Genomic DNA, 15686 nt, shown 5'->3' with positions numbered 1-15686 from the left:
ATTCCCATACTGATCATGGAGGGTGTTAAGACCCTGTGAGCTGCTTTACTGGGGTGGCAGGGAACTCACTGAGGTTTTTATCTCTAATTACGCACTGCAAGGATTTTCCCTGAGCTCAGAGGAGCTGCTCAGAGAGAATAAAACGGAGCACATCAAATAAATTGCTGCAGGATTGGGCTCGCCATGCATAAAGCACCATCATAAGCAGTAATGCTTTCCAGGCTTGTGGCCTCAGCAAGCTGCAACTATCCACCGAGCATCTTTTTAACCTGTTTTGACTCCTGCAGTATAGGCAGCATTGCTTCTAAAATGCAGTATTTTGGGAGGAATATTTTCTTCTAATGTTTTTCTCCTCCTTGCAGTTTCTAAGTGGAAAGGGCAGACGTTCATTTGCAAACCGGTGAAGAATATTGTGGCATTTTCCTCTTTCCTTTTTTTTCCTCTAGATGTTTTTCGGCACAGCTATGAAGTAATTTAAAAATATAAGTCACAAATGCTTGAAATTCTACTGGTGGTGTGGTTCCCAGAGGGACTTCTCCCAACTGCAGCCTCCATGTGCTGTTACCATGATGATCTCCCGTTTTCCTCTAAATTCTAGCATGCCGCATTCCCTCAAATTTGCACAAAAAAGTGTCTTTGTAACAAGAAAAAGCCGGTCAGTCAGGTACTTAACCATCAATAAACATGCTGGTAGAGCTGACTCTCCTTTCTCAGGGAGAGCTGGAGGGGTTGTGGTAAATATATCTAAGGAAGATCCGGAGGACTTGTTTACAATGGAAGTAGGAAAGGGGGGAAGGTGTATTAGCTATTTGTTTTCTCTGCAGGGAGACAATATGTACACATCCAAACAGGCTAATATCCATGTGTCTGTATTTATCTGAGCTTCCTCTTGTGAATGTAAAACTTCAGGATCGCAGCGGTCCGCAAGCTTTGTGTTAAAGCATTATGCCTCTATCTCTGCTGATAACAGCGTTTCCTGTATTTAGGCATGGTTTAAACAGAGCTTTCCATGTGAAATAAAGGGTTATTTCACAGGGGAATGATTCCTATGTCATGATAAAGCTCATTTGCAAAATATCCCATCCCATGTCCAAACAGCCAAATCTCAGTCCCAAATTCAGGCATTTTCTTGGATGCCAAACGAGTGGGTCCAGCCACAATAATTACAGCAATATACTGACCCGAACATTTTTGGACAGCAAAACATACTGAAACCTGTATTTGTCTGATATATCACTTTGGATAAATTGTAAGAGCGGCAGGTGTGTTATTCAACTGCTATCTTATATTTGACGTGGGATAAATCATTTTTAAGTGCTTGGTTGTCTTCTAGTGGAAGATGTTGTGAAATTGCAAAGTGTTGTTGTTATACTGAATGTGAAGTAAAAAGAAAGGGTGTTGTATTTTGGCACTTCATTACAGGAGACAGGGAGAGGAGAGTATTTTTAGTGTTAAAAATAATTTGTAATGCAGAAATAAAATGATGCTCTGTAGCAGCATAACAAAACAAAATTCCTTTGCAAGCTTCCCAGTAGAACATATATTTTTTTAATTTAATAGAGTTAATCCTTGTTTGTTTACTGTCTTGATTATATTAACCAGCAAGGTAGTGATTAAAGGCAGAAGTGTAGCTCATGCTAATTATATTTAAAACCCCTGAACCTGTTTCTTTTTAATGAGAGATGATTACAATAAACACACCTGCACTATTTTACAAGCAGGCTCGGTTCTGGCTTGGGATACCACACTGCTGGTAAAAGCAAGGACTTAACCCTGCTTGCGGGCACCTTTGTACAAAGCGTTTTTTCCCCGTGCAGTGCGAGAGCTGCTGTGTTCAAGCACGTGGGCACGCTGTGTGCGTGAGTGTGCAAGGACAACAGACCTGGAGGGACTGGAGCAAGTGTTTTGTTGGGTCTTGATTGAAAATAGTTGATTAAATGCTACAATTAAATTCCCTGTGTCCCTCAGTGTGTAAAGCAAAGGCTAAACATGCTTACATGTGAGCGTGTGTGCATTTACATTAGCGTCTGTTCTAAGTGTAGCAGTCAACACCAACTGACTCTAAAAGGCCTATTTCAGTGTTAGCCTAAACCAGTACAAACCATTGGCCCTGCCAGTTTATACCTGCTCAGGAGCTGCTGCTGCCTTGTTATCTGAGAGCATATAAATATTCTCATAGAAGCTAAATTCTCCCTATGTGTGTCGGCTTTAGATTGATATGTGGCAGATTTAAAAAAAAAAAGAATACTAGCAAAGTTAATTCACCGCGGCAGAGCGGTTTGGGGAGATAACATATTCCTGCTGTTTAATTAAAACCAGATTTTTATTTGCTATAACTTTTAATTAAAGAGGAACAAGATATTTGCCCTTCTAAGGACTCTGGTTGAGTTTGTGAAATCTGGGGGGTTTTTCGTTGTTTTTCTTTTTAGTTTGAGATTCAAATGTACCGATCCGCTCCACCACAGTTTTTGTTGAAGGGAGGCTAGACAGCTTTCTCCTCAACTCTGGAGGCAGGGAGACAGCCACAACCATGAAATTCCCTCCCGGCCCCAGACTCAAGCTGATCTGCTCACAAAGCAGAGAAAAAAATAAAGCCCTCCCTGCAGCTATGAACTTGAGCTAGCAATAAGTAGCAAGGTAACAGAAATTGTAAAGAAAAGAAGAGAAGAAAAAAAAAATTAAGACCGAAATCACTTCCATCGCTGTTTATTCAGGGTCTTAAATTTATTTAAGCAGTGAGAGTATTTTAAAAAGTACTTATTTTGCATTAATGTGCTAGTGAAGAATTAAAGCAAATTCCCTGAATACTTTTTCGATGCAGTTTTCTGGCTACTTTTTATTGCTTTGAAAATATCAGTACTTAAATTAGTTATGAATTCGGTCTCACTCCTAACTATCTGTGCTAAATGTTCAAAAAAGGGTGCTTGGCTCTCCCTTAGATAAGGTTCAATTTTATGAACTCTGTCAAAAGATAAGGGCAGCACGTTTTAACATCAAAATAACCAAGGTTAAGATCACTACAGATTTCGTTTGAATGTTACAAGAGCAAGTTATTTTGATAGGGTGCAAGATACCTTGAAAACTGATAATTTCTAATATTTTTTTAATCAGCAAAACTTTAAAGGGTTTGCCAACTTCTTTCACTGTTTTAATTTAACAGTTTTGCAGGGTTGTTAAGTTACTATTGAATTTTAACATTATTAATTCAATTCACTGGGAAGATACCAACCACGTATTACTTTCATTTTGCAAAGCAGTTCAGTTTCAGTGCTGGCTCGGAGTTGCATGTTTTGCTGATGTTTTACCCCATAGAGAATAGCTTGGCTGCTGAAGGCTGCGCTGGGATAGGTTCACGATAGTGTAAGAGTCAGTAGAAGAGTATAATGTGGAAAAGGAAATCAAAGCCATTGAAAGACCTTTTCTGGGGTTTGTTTGGCTTAAGGATTTTTTACCCCCCCTGGAAGCAGATCGATCACTCTGCTGGGGCAGTGTAATGTTTCTAAGTCTGAAGCTTTTGTACTGTCACGACGCTGCAGAAACCCTAGCCAGTGGTGTCAGAGGGACAGTTGGACTGTGTCTATTGGAAACCAACTGATAATATGGAATACCCTTCCTGGAAAAGATTGATTTAAGAGTGAAGCACATATTTCAATAACAGAAAGGAAAACAGATAAGCTACTTCATATAAGGTGTCGATCCATCAAAACACAGGAGTCTATGCTTTATACTAATCTCACCCCCAATGCAGCCAGCTCTGCCTAAGAACATGCTTATATTTAAGCATATGCTTAATCACTTTCCTGGACTGCTAGAGCCAGATTAAAGAGCAGAAATGCTGCAAACCATCCTGTTAGGTGGGAAAAAAATCTGTGCAAAGGCTTGCGCTAGCTGGGAAAATCTGCTTCACTATGTCTAACTTACTATTGCAAACTTGTCTCGCTGCATCACCCAAGACCCTTAAATACAGTGGTGACTTTGGGTGAGTTCTGCAGGAGAAGGAAAATATAGGATGGGGGAAATGAGTATGCTATTAGAAGCATCCGCTGTGATTTAGACAGCGTGAGGAGCAAAGCACTTGCAGCAGGGGGTGTGCAAGTTAAAAACCTTGGGAATTTTGGGTTTGAAACACAGGTATCTAAATAATGAGAGAATTTGATGTTTGTTGAAAACCAGGTCTCAGATTAGCTCACTGGCTGGGTCTAGTGCTGTAACGTCCAATAATGGTTGCTACAGTTCATATAACTTTATTGTCCTCTGGAGAACTGTGTAAATGTTAGCTTGGGAAATCTCTCCTGTGCGCTTGAGCAGGAGGTGTGCGTGCGTGCACGTCTGTGCACGGCTCAGCATCGGGGATATCGGGATCAGGTTCCCTTCTGAAGAGCTTTGTGATCATTTAGCAAAAGTCACTTTCTGGGAAGCCCAATTTAAATCTCACTCCATGACCTAGGAAATGGGGTTTTGATAAGCCTCGTCTGCAAGCGTGACTTGTTGCTGGAGGGGCAGACAAGAGAGAAGCCTGCCAGGCACTGAAATGCTGTGGAAACACTTGCTATGAGAAAGGGTCAACAAGGCTGGTGTCGCTTCATGACTGATAATAATTTCTGATCTCTGTAAGGGAAGTTTTATTATTCCCTCTTCTCCTATCCTACATTTCCAAGAGACAGGGATGCATACATGAGTGCTTGTGTGCACTCCAAATAGCCAAGCCTGTGATTGCCCTTCCCATTGCTTCACTCCATTTTCATCTCTGTACAGCAGTGTCTAACGGGAACTGCTCAGACTAAAACTTTCCATGCTTGGTGTCTGCCTCAGCTTGATTGTTTTTGGAAAGTGCTTTTGAAGGAGATGGCTTAGCCATTTGCGAGACTGTGATGAGAGAAAGAGGCGTCTTGCTGCAGGGCAGGCAGCCTCCAGAACCAGAGCAGGGTGCACAGGGAATGGTCTGCTGCTTCCTGAGGATGTTCAAGACCAGTGGATACTCTGCCTGTAAGGCTTTGTGTGCCAGCTCATGTCATCTTGGCTCCTCCGGGTGCTGTGCAAGTACTACACCAATATTTCTGAGCACTCAGGCACTGCAGATGGGAGCATTGTGAGGCTAAATAGTATTTCAGAATCTTTCGTATGCTAAGTGTGCAAACAAGAACATGGAGAGAGAACAGAAAGATGGATAAAAATGGCTTCAGAAGGATAAAACTTATAAATTTTGGGTGAAGAGGCATAAAACATAATCTAATTGTAGACAAAGACATACGCTTTATCTGTATTTTTTTTTAAACAGCCATTTCTGTTCGCTATGTTCCCTGAGGTGATCTGCTTTGCTGGTGCTGAGCTGGAGCATGGATGCTCGCAGGAGTCATCTTCTGCTTCTGAAAGGGCGAGATTTTAATCCTGTACCACGAGAGGGCAGTGCCTGCAGCTGGATTTCCCTCTGCTCAAACACCTTCGCGGAGCGCAGGCTTTGATTGTGAGTGCAAATGTTATCTGATTTTATTCCCTCCTCCACCCCCCTTTTCCTCTCTCCTAGCAAGAAATTATCTTTGAGATAGGAATCGCTTTGGCTGTGGCATTTCTCTGTTCAAATGCAGTCGGACTTAGGCAAACAGACTGGGTGGGAGTGGGAGTCATCTAAAATCAGACACGCTGGTTGTAATTTGCACTTGTTCCCACAAAAGGAATTGATGTGGCTTAGGAGGCTCTTCTCAAAGGTCAGGGCTTGCTGGTAACCCCTATGGCAATATCCCAGGTCCCTACACATGGATTTATTGAGGATACCCATTTGGGAAAGGACAGCAATGTGTTGGATTTTTGTAAGGGGACTTCTACAAGGCAGCTAGGATGCTGACTATACATACTTAACTTTCTCTTGAAAGTCACTACAGACTGCCTGTTTGCCACCTTTCCTACCTGTGCAAACCAACTATCTTGCTCCAAGGAGTGTCCACAGGGAAAGTCCAAAGTCCAGCTCTGACCAAGGAGCTGGCCCTGGCCAGGCTGCTCTATGGCCATGCAAAGTAAATAGGTTCATTGCCTCACTCCCAAAGTCTGACCTAGGAGCAAACACCTTCTGCCATAGATCCCAAGGCCCCACAGGACAACAGTACCTGTAAGAAACCCTCAGGCTGTTGTAATCTCCTCCTGTTGTTTCCCTGGGCAAGCTTCCTGGGTCATATCCCATGCCTTTACTCCAGCCCATGCTCAACACAGCAAGAGCATGTCTCACAACCCAGGAAACCCTGCACAAAATGAAGATCGCTAATTTTGAAGGTGAATAAAAGTTGTGACGAGATGCCTGTCATGTGAATAACACATCAGCTTTTGGGTCAAGAAAGTGGGCGGTGGAGCCAGGTAAGAAATACAAATTACTAGTAGAATCATAGAATAGTTTGGGTTGGAAGGGACCTTTAAAGTACAAGCCCCTGCAGTGAGCAGAGACATCTTTAGCTGGCTCAGGTTGCTCAGAGTCCCGTCCAACCTGACCCTGAATATTTCCAAGGATGCGGCTTCTACCACCTCTTTGGGCAACCCGTCAAATAATAGCAGACCTACTGCTGCTTCTACTTCACCGGCTGGTCTTACTGACTGAGATTCACGTACGGAGACATGCAAAGCTGTATAAGCAATGTAGGAACTGCCACCAGCCACCATATGGCACCAGCTCTGTCTGCCATCCCACCTACGAGTAGTTCCAGGGCAGACTGTGGTGGTAGCGCTTTCAAGGCTAGGGAGTTTCAGCATGAGATGTACAGAGAAACTATTCTTCTCTGCAACAGGAAGGCAGTGAAGACTAACTGGGAGCTCCTTTGCTCACTGCCCTGCTCCCAAAGTACTAAATGTTCCCATTATTTGAGGAAAAAGATTGTGTTTCCTGACCAACTGAGGCTCAGCATCTGAAAAGGGACTGGTGTGAAGACACAGTGCTTAGTGTTTAGCTTAGAGCAGAGTTTTAACACATCCGCTCCCCGCAATTCAGCTGTCTCCTCCTAAACAGATCTAGCAGGATACGTAAGGTTGTATGAGGGCAGACAGCTACAGCCTGGGGTAATCCATCACCATGACAACAGCTGTGGAGCCATGTCTGACCTTCAGAGATTGTTATCCATGTGCAAACTGGAGCCAGCCACTATGGTTGATCTTGCATTGCTGGAGTGAGATTTGGAAAGACAGCCATGAACTGCAGCAGGATGATGTACAGAACTATGTACTGGTTACTGGAAAACAGGTCTGCCTCAATAATTTTCAAATCTCGAACATCACAGCTCAAGCAGCTTGTGAATTTCAAGATCTTCCCTGGCAAAGCTCTGGCAACACTCAAGAAGCAATATGAAGTTGTCCAATTAGTTGTCCAGTCTTGTCTCAGATGAAATATGAAAGTCCTTTTTCCATGCTGGCATAGTAGGGCTCTTGGAAGTGAAGCTTGCTACTGTGTGTCTGCAGAAAAAAAAAAAAAATAAAAAATTTGTCCCTTCACCGCCAGGTCTGTCCTTTAAAGAGACTAGCAATACCTTCTCAAAAGAACAACTCCTTTCTTCACAATGGGGATGTGATTTCTTGTGTTCCAGAATTTCCAAGTTGATGAAGAACCATGGTTCATTGTTTCAGAAAGGGTCAGTGGTTTAGTTCTAGAGGAAGGAAGGTGTAACAAATAATTCTCGTTTTTCTTGGCAAGGACCCTGGTGAGCTGGAAACAGGGCCTGTGTTTCAAGTGAACAATTGTTCTGCTGTTGATGGGCCCCTAAGCTGGTCCTCAGACATTGCAATACCAGGGTACTGTTCTTCAGCACCTCCTGGCTTCCTTCCATAGGGATTTTGGCAATTGAATTTCTGGTGAGAGGATCCTGATGCTTTTTTATATTGCAAGGAAAAGGCAGAGCTGATCTGTGCTACATTGCAAAGGAAGCAGAGCTGAAAAGACCAGGAACGGGGAGCCTGACTCCCAAACCAGTGTCACTGAGACCTCCTTTGGAAATCAGTGTGCTCCTTTGGGAACGTGCTGATGGACTGAGGAACCTCGCACAGGTCTTCATCTTCACAAAGTCATCTTAGAATCTTGATCTGGGCTAGGGTATATGGGCTGCTGCACAATTAGGAGGGGGGTTGTGTGCATATAATAGAATTTGTATAGTTTATGGGAACTCTGTAGTTGTTGTTCCTGGAATAAAATTTCAGGGTTCAGGAAGTGAGATGAAGAAACACAAAAAACGAGGGTAAACATCAGTAGTTCCCTGTCAGAGAATCACACTGTGCTGCCAATCAAGCCTGATGACAGGAGACCAGAAAACTGGGCAAACTGCTATCAAGCATGATACAGGGAATGAGCCAGAAATGGCAGGAGAGAAGATGGGTGGACATGGAACAGCAGTTACTCTGGATTGACGTGGAGTGTAAATGTAGTGCACAGAAATCATTGCCCAACTGGATCTTTCTGTCTTATGATCTTCTTCCAGAAGCTGAAGTTCAGTCAGAAAAAGGCAGGCTTATTTAAGAATAAATGTGCCCAGACCTGGAGCTATTCAGGAATGACTGTCCTGGAAAAAATCCCTGAAGAGCCAATTTGCCTTTGTACTGTTCAGCAGGAAGAGTGATAGCACCAGCCTGGCTTTCTTCAGCCAGAGAGAGCTGCTACCCTCTTTATCTGCTTTTGTTCATCCCAAATGAATGGGATCAACAGAGGATGAAACAGAGACTGATCTGATGGCATGACATGTTCACCATTTTAGCAGCCCATTGCATCCAAATGCTTTAATAAGACATCACCCAAGAAGCACCCTTTAGTTTAACACCTTTGGCTGATGTGTGCACCATAACAGCCTGTCAGACTCCAGGTAGCTTGGGGAGGGCAGACAGAGGTGGACTGTCCTCTCCAGCCAGCATAAATCAAATGTGGTTCCACTGAAGGTGATGGAACAGTACTTGTGTCAAGGCAGAGTGTGAGTGAGGAGAAACAGCTTCATCAGTTTTAATGGTGGCAATAAGTGTATTGACTCCTACTTACTGACTCAAGAGCCCAGGATTAGAGTTTTAACTCCCGAAAGGAACATTTTTATTTCCGGTTTTGACTTAAAACCAAAACTCAATCCTTACATTTCCTGCTGCAGGATTTATTGTCTACAGTTTTTCCAAGCTTAGAGTCATCACCAAATTCCAGCAGCCTGTTCCTCAAAGTCATGCCTTGTGCAATGATTCCTTGACAGCAGCAGTGATAGGTCGGAGTGCCTCTGCAGCAGGGTGTTTCGCAGAGCTGGACAGCCTGCAGACCACAGACCAGCTACACTCAAAGAGCTGACAAGTCCCATAGGAGTTCCATGGTGGTGTTGGTGGAACTGGGGCTGCAGAAAGCTCAGCTGGTATTTCTGTCTTTCCTGGCATCGCTCTTTGAGCATGGAGCATCAGTGGTGGGTGTCTGCATGTCAGAGGAGGACTTCAGCTTTACCTGACAGCTACAGCTAAAGCTTTTCTTAGCTAGAGTCACCACATAAAGGAAAATCTCTGTTCCAGGACAATTCTTCCTGCTTTTGTCATTAGGATGCTTTTGGTACTAATGTCATCTCCAAGTTAGCTGTCTATCCATGGCAAGCAGTGCATGAACCTGAGAGATTGCCCAACATTACCTTTATACGAGTGTGGTTTCCTGCTGCTGCTGCACACACCCAGCCTGCTTCAGAAGTCATTATCCAGGTTTCCTAGGCTGAAGCAATGGGCAAAGAAAGAGATTTCTGCTTGTAACCAGGTGTCTGCAGCAAATGTTTACTTGTTTCATAACGTGACATTATTGTCTTGTATCCAGCACAAACTTCTGCTGCAGTGCAAAGAAAAGCAAGGCAGATAGTCCAGTTTGATACCATTGAAATGGGGGATATCTGGAGCCAGGGATTTTGTACACTCAAAATCAGTTTGATGTGAAGGACCTTGTGTAGCAGATGTGTTCCCAATTGGAGGCTATTCCACTGCTAGCCATGATAACACTGGAGATGCAGTTACTGCTCCCTGATGACTACAGTGTGTGACCTGTGGGATCAGTCTGAAAGCATCTCGGAGGGATGAGTCACAGGTCCCTGTTGCCATCAGTAAGGACCTTGGAGAAATACAGATCCTGATGAAAACTTGCAGAAAGCCCTGTTGGGTCTATTTGGGCACTTTGGAAATAGATGGCTTGATTCAGCCCTTCCCCTCCCATGTTGGCACAGATAGTGCCATTTTTGCAGGCACAGGATGGTAGTATTACCTACATCCTAGGTAGAGGACATGCAGAACTTTGCATTTCCCCTTGATACAGAGCTGCAGGCTGCAACCAACCTGCACAGATGGCCAAGCATCATGCTTGGGCTTTCTCTGGCCAAAGACAGCTGGGGGGCTGTGGCATTGGGATAGCCTGCCACCCTTGGTCTGCTCTAGAAAACCTTGTCCAGCTTTGGAAAAAGGGCATGTGACTATTCCTGCCCCCGTATGCCTCAGTGAGAAAGTGGGTCCTGGGTTATTGAGTGTGACTGAGATAGGTAAGAAGGTCTTTCAGCCCTGGGAGGATGGCTGTTGTCCCACTGATAAGACGGAGCTTGCCTTAATCTCACCAGGAAGGTGGTGATGTGACCACAGCATCCAGGTGTGCTCAGAGCTAAGAGAAGAGGGGGTGGATGGTTTCATTTCGTTTAGGTCCCAGTCAGGTGCTTGAGGTTCCTGGACCCAATCACCAAGCCATCTCTGGCCACCTGTTGTTGGGTGGTCATCTCTCACCATGCTTCACTGCTAATCTGTGACATTTGTGTCACCTTCAGTGACACAGAAGATCAACATTGCCAGAGCAGGTGGGATGGTGGGAGAGTGTCAGGGTGGCTTTTTCTTGGTTACTGTGCTGTGCTCCTTCAGAAAAGGTCAAGCAGTCCCTCTGGAAAGAGGTGGAGAGAACCTCCTTTCATTTGACTCTGTTTTGCTATTTAAGAGTTAAGAGTTTGAATTCATGGTTGTGTAATCCCTGCTTCTTTGAGGTAAAGGTTAAGATGCACTCCCTCAGAACAGTGGCCTCCTCTGAGTGCCATCACACCCACTTTCCTAGAAAAAAAACAGCCTCCTGCTTCTCTATATCCCTGCCAGGCAAACCTGGATCATATTGTTTCCCCACACTTTCATGAGTACGGATGCCATCAGTGAGTAGTTGTGGGCCACAAGGACGGTGTGGAGAGCTCCCATGCCCATCGCGTGTCCTGCTAGTCTTGCATAGGGGCCTGTGGGTCCTGTTGATCTCCCCATATTGCTTTCATGTGAGTGGATACCCAGTAGGTATTTAAAGTACTTCTCACCACCTTCATCTCTGAGCCCTGCTGAGCTCTGACTGTGAGGTGAGCTGAAGAAGGATGATAACACAGATCTAGGTCTTTCAGGAAGTAAAAAAAGTGGACTCATCCAAAAGATTAAGCAAAACATCGGGACTGCTGCATTGATACACTGTATGTAACATGTGGCCCCATCTGGAGCACTTCACCATTGCAGGAAAAATAGAGGTGGCTTCAGTGTTACTAGTGTTGCAACCCAACAGAAGGTCCCAGCTGGGTTCCTGTGTGCTAGGCATTGCCCAAGAGCACAGTGAAGCATTTTTGGGCTTGAAGGGACTGTCAAGAAAACAAAGGATCAAAAGGAGAGCGGATCAGTGCTTCAGTGACATGCTGCAAGTCACACAGATAAGGTAGAGACAGGAACCTCAGTGGCAACCCCTGATTTCCCAGCCAGGTCTCTGTCTGCAGGAACTGTTGCTTTTCTAGCAGAGAAGAGGGGTGATTTTGCAAGAACCAGTGATTTCATATTTTAGAGATTGTAGAGATTTATATTATTTGCTTATTCAAGTAAAATTTGTGGTTTAAGGTTTTCACCTTTTTAGGCACTGTTTCCTGTAAAAATTCATCCAAGTGTCTCAACTGGGTGAAAAAGCAAAGAGAATCAAAAGTATGAGATTAAATGTTTTATTCTAAATTGACTGAAATATGTTGTTACATCTGAGATGAAATTTCCCCTTTTGTTTTAACAGAAAAATTGAAAAGGTAAAAAGATTCTTTTCAGTTTTCCCCTCAAAGGCCCCTCTTCATCTTCTCTTCCACCCAAAACCATCAGAGTTCAACCAGAGCAAAACTGCAGTTCCTAACGTGGTTTTGCTTTGTAGAGATCAAAGCTATGAGGAGAACTAATCTGTATGTTAAAATAAATGCATTCTCTTTTATCTAGATCTAGCATTCTACCTGCTAAGAAATGCCATGATAAATGACATTAAGGCAGAATAATTTCACATCGAGTGCACTAGAGAAGTGTCCAAGACGTACAATGGCTCTTCTTTACCAACAAATTGATTCAGAGCCATTACAGTGTAGAACTGATGGGTAAAAAAAATGCATTCGACCAACACAATGTTAGCTTTAGGGTATATTCCAGTAATATGGGAGAATTATGTCAGAAGCATCTATAGGCTTTTCTTCATGGTTTTATTTTTGCTAATATGAAAAGCTTCTATATTACCATGGGCTGCAGAATAGGATGGCTATTCTGTGAAAACAACTCTTTGGTAATGATTTGCCAAGTGTGAACATACTGATTTACCTCTGTTTTGTTACATGAGGAATGTGGGGGATGTTTCATGTTGGAAGAGTTTCAGAGCCTTCCTGATAGTTGCTGGAGCAGCCTCAGGTCACTGGCATTTGCTCAAAAAATCACAAACCAGAAACATTATTGTAAAAACGTCAAAAGCCAGCTGCTGTCTTTGCATGATCATTCAAGCTGACATGTAGGAGGGGCAAAGAGGAGAAGGTGCCCAAGTGCTAGCAGTCATTGGCCATTTCATACCAAATTGCCTTGGACTCAGACCTCCCAAAGTTGTCACATTGGGAGGAAGGCATGAGAAATTTTGGAGAGACATCCAGACAGAAAGACCTCTCTCTCACCTCCTGAAACCTAGGCCTTCCATGGTCTCTGTTCTCTAAATCACTGCTGACTTTTACAGTTATGGCCCTGGACGTCTTAAGCCAAGCGATAGGCTGCAACAAGTGGTGCTTAGCTTTCTCTTGTGATCCTGCTCAATGGAAATGTGATTTGGGCATAGCTCTCATTCAGTGGAAGAGAAAACATTGCTGTCGTTGTAATGACACTGATTTTTAATCTGTTTTGTTATTTTCATGCAAGAGCAGTCTATCAGCATGTGAGAAACTAGAAGAAAGAGAAGCAGAAGGCCTACACAGCAATGAATTAACACAAAAGAGGCTGGATGCTGGACATGTGGTGAGAAAGCAATCTGTGGCAATAAGGAAAGTTGTAAGTGCCATGTTTTTACTTGCAGTACTGAGAATTTAACAGCCGGTACCCAGCAGTCAGGTCATCAGGTTTTGCAATATGCTTCATTTAAATATCTTTCTTTTGGGTACTACTTAATCCCACTTTACCCAAGACAGGCGGGCTGTCAGATCTGCACAAAACAGAAGGGAGAAAGGAAAACAAAGTAAAGACATACCACATGAATTTAAAAACATTTAAATTAGCGTTTAACAAGTCAACTATTCAGCCTTTCCAGAAAAGCAGCCTCATTCATTTACATCTTTCCAAGTGGAGCTCTTCAGAAATATTAGTTAACTAGAAACCTGACAAAAGAGGTGATCCCTGTGAGAGCTATTTTTATTGTTTTAAAACCTGTTTATCTATTAAAGGTGGGAGCAGCTGGAAAACAAAATATAAATGTTCTCTATAGTCAAGAGAGTCTTGATCAGTGGTATACGAGAAGTAATTTTCCCAGTCATGTAGCTAATGGAAATTCATAGGAAAGGAGAAAAGACTTCATTAACTTTTCCTTTAAAGTAAATTGATTGCTTTTTCCCTGCAGGCTCTGTCCTTTTGACACTTCCTTGTGAAATGAAAGGGAAATATTCTTTTGCAATGACTTTTCTCTACTTATGCTGTGCTTTTTGAAGCCTGATATGCTTCTAGGCCCATTTCCAAAAAGTGACAAAATCCAAAGGAAGTTATACTGCAAAGGGACAGAGTTAGAAAGGGGGTTAATTACCTTATTATGCAAAGTGCTAAGAACTACTGAAAATCCTCCTCTGCTCCTCCCTGCATTGCTAAGCAACACAAAACTCGTTGCTTTGTATCTGAGACCTGATGCCCTGTGTTGGGCACTTGGGCAATTTCTTATCTTCACTATAGGGTGGACTGATGAAGCAATGTATTCTGGTGGAAGCAAGCACAAAATTCAATCCCGCAGAAATCAGGATTAAGTACAAGCCAAATAGGAAACAAAATAAAAGTCCTTCACTTTAAAACAGAAATAATTATATAAGAATGTAAATTGCAAATAGGTGTTTGCTCCCCTATACTTTGAAACAAACCTGAAATTTGAATGCACTGTCTTGTGTACCCTGACTCTCAGTGTACTATCTGTATCTCACTGTAATATTGGTGAAAAACTCTTGGTTACCTGAACATAGGTATTTTAAGAAATGAGATTCTGTTTATATTTAAAGCCAGGTGTTTTTCTCAACCAGGTGCAAACTAAAGAAAACTTGTAAGGAAAATAAAGAAAGTATCCACAGGCTCTGTCAGCTTGAATTAATAAAAGAACAACTTTTCACAGAATCAAAAAGAAAAAGCCTAAAAATGTATTCTGAGAATAAACAAAATGTTTATAAAAGGAACCATTCCCATGAGCTTAGTAAATTGTTCTTTTTTTTTTTTTTTTTAAGAAAAAGATCCTCCTTAAAAGAAAGTTAGAAGAAAAGGTTGGACTTTTTTTCTGTTGTGACATTACTTAGCTACTCTTTTTTGAAGGTAAGCTGTATGTTGTCAGAGCCGTTTGAAAGGGACGAGTGGATGTTCAAAAGCAATTTGACCGATTCACTCCCACCAGCAACACAAAGCGTCACTGTGATCCCCAAAAATACAACCCTCCATTCACTCACCACTTGTATTCCAGGTTGCCCGCTGTTGGCTTTGCGAACTGTCTTTCAAGCACTGCTCCACATAAGATCTGGGATCGCACCCGGAGAGGAGGATCTCACCAAGGAGAGCAATGTAGGCAATGGCCAGCCGGAGCGTGTCGATTTTGGAGAGGCGCTTCTCGTACGGGAAGGTCGGTACGTGGCACCTGAGCTCGTCGAAGGCCGAGTTGATGTTGTGCATCCTCTTCCTTTCGCGGACGTTGGCGGCGTGCCGCTGCCGGAGGTGGCCGGGGGGCGGCGGCGGGGCGGCGGGTCCCGGCCCCGGCCCCGGCCCCAGAGGTGGGGAGCTGTCCAGTTCAGCACCCCCCTCTCCGCCCGCCACCTCCCCCAGGGTGGGCGGGCACGGAGGGGAAGGGCATGGGGAGAACTGGTCTGGCAGGGAGGAGCAGTCCAGTAGGAAGTTGTCCAGTTGAGAGTTGGGATCTGCCTGGTTCCAGAAGGGAAATTCAGGAGGGGAGTCTTCCTGCTCGAAGCTGTAACAAAGTTCCTCCATCCTCTGACCTACCCGTCGGAAATATTTGCAAGTTCAGACTAAGCTGATTATCAGGAAAATGAGATTCTAATGTCATTAATACCTTTCACCCCAAAAATATCAGGGATGGAGAGTCCTGGCTGTGTCCTTGAGGAAGACTACTGCAAAAGTTTCCCCAGCTGCAAATCCAAGTGGGAGTCATGATTTAAATACTTCACAGCTCTTCAGCAGGTGAATAATCCTATTCTTCACCA

At 43.6% G+C, this 15686-nt stretch overlaps 1 protein-coding gene across 1 annotated transcript; it reads right to left on the bottom strand.

The window, feature by feature from the left end:
- Positions 1–13397: 13397 nt before the first annotated feature.
- On the bottom strand, positions 13398–15453 carry LOC147415487 (helix-loop-helix protein 13-like). The gene is made up of 2 exons (XM_086466163.1): positions 14922–15453; positions 13398–13435 (listed from the first exon to the last, which is right to left on the bottom strand). Exons 1-2 carry the CDS (start codon positions 15451–15453, stop codon positions 13398–13400), a joined length of 570 nt encoding a protein of 189 aa, XP_086322289.1.
- Between the last annotated feature and the right edge of the window lie 233 nt (positions 15454–15686).

The sequence above is a fragment of the Leptosomus discolor genome, chromosome 5, assembly GCF_034619465.1.
Source record: "Leptosomus discolor isolate bLepDis1 chromosome 5, bLepDis1.hap2, whole genome shotgun sequence".
Classification (NCBI taxonomy): Eukaryota; Metazoa; Chordata; class Aves; order Leptosomiformes; family Leptosomidae; genus Leptosomus; species Leptosomus discolor.
The sequence above is the reverse complement of the archived record's forward strand: the minus strand, read 5'-3'. Positions and strand labels throughout refer to the sequence as shown.

Coding starts and splice junctions, on each gene's coding strand:
- LOC147415487 (XM_086466163.1), bottom strand. CDS start 15,453: ATGGAGGAACTTTGTTACAGCTTCGAGCAGGAAGACTCCCCTCCTGAA. Junction 13,436..14,921: donor GGCAACCTGGAATACAAGTG/GTGAGTGAATGG, acceptor TGTTTTGTGCAG/ATCTGACAGCCCGCCTGTCT.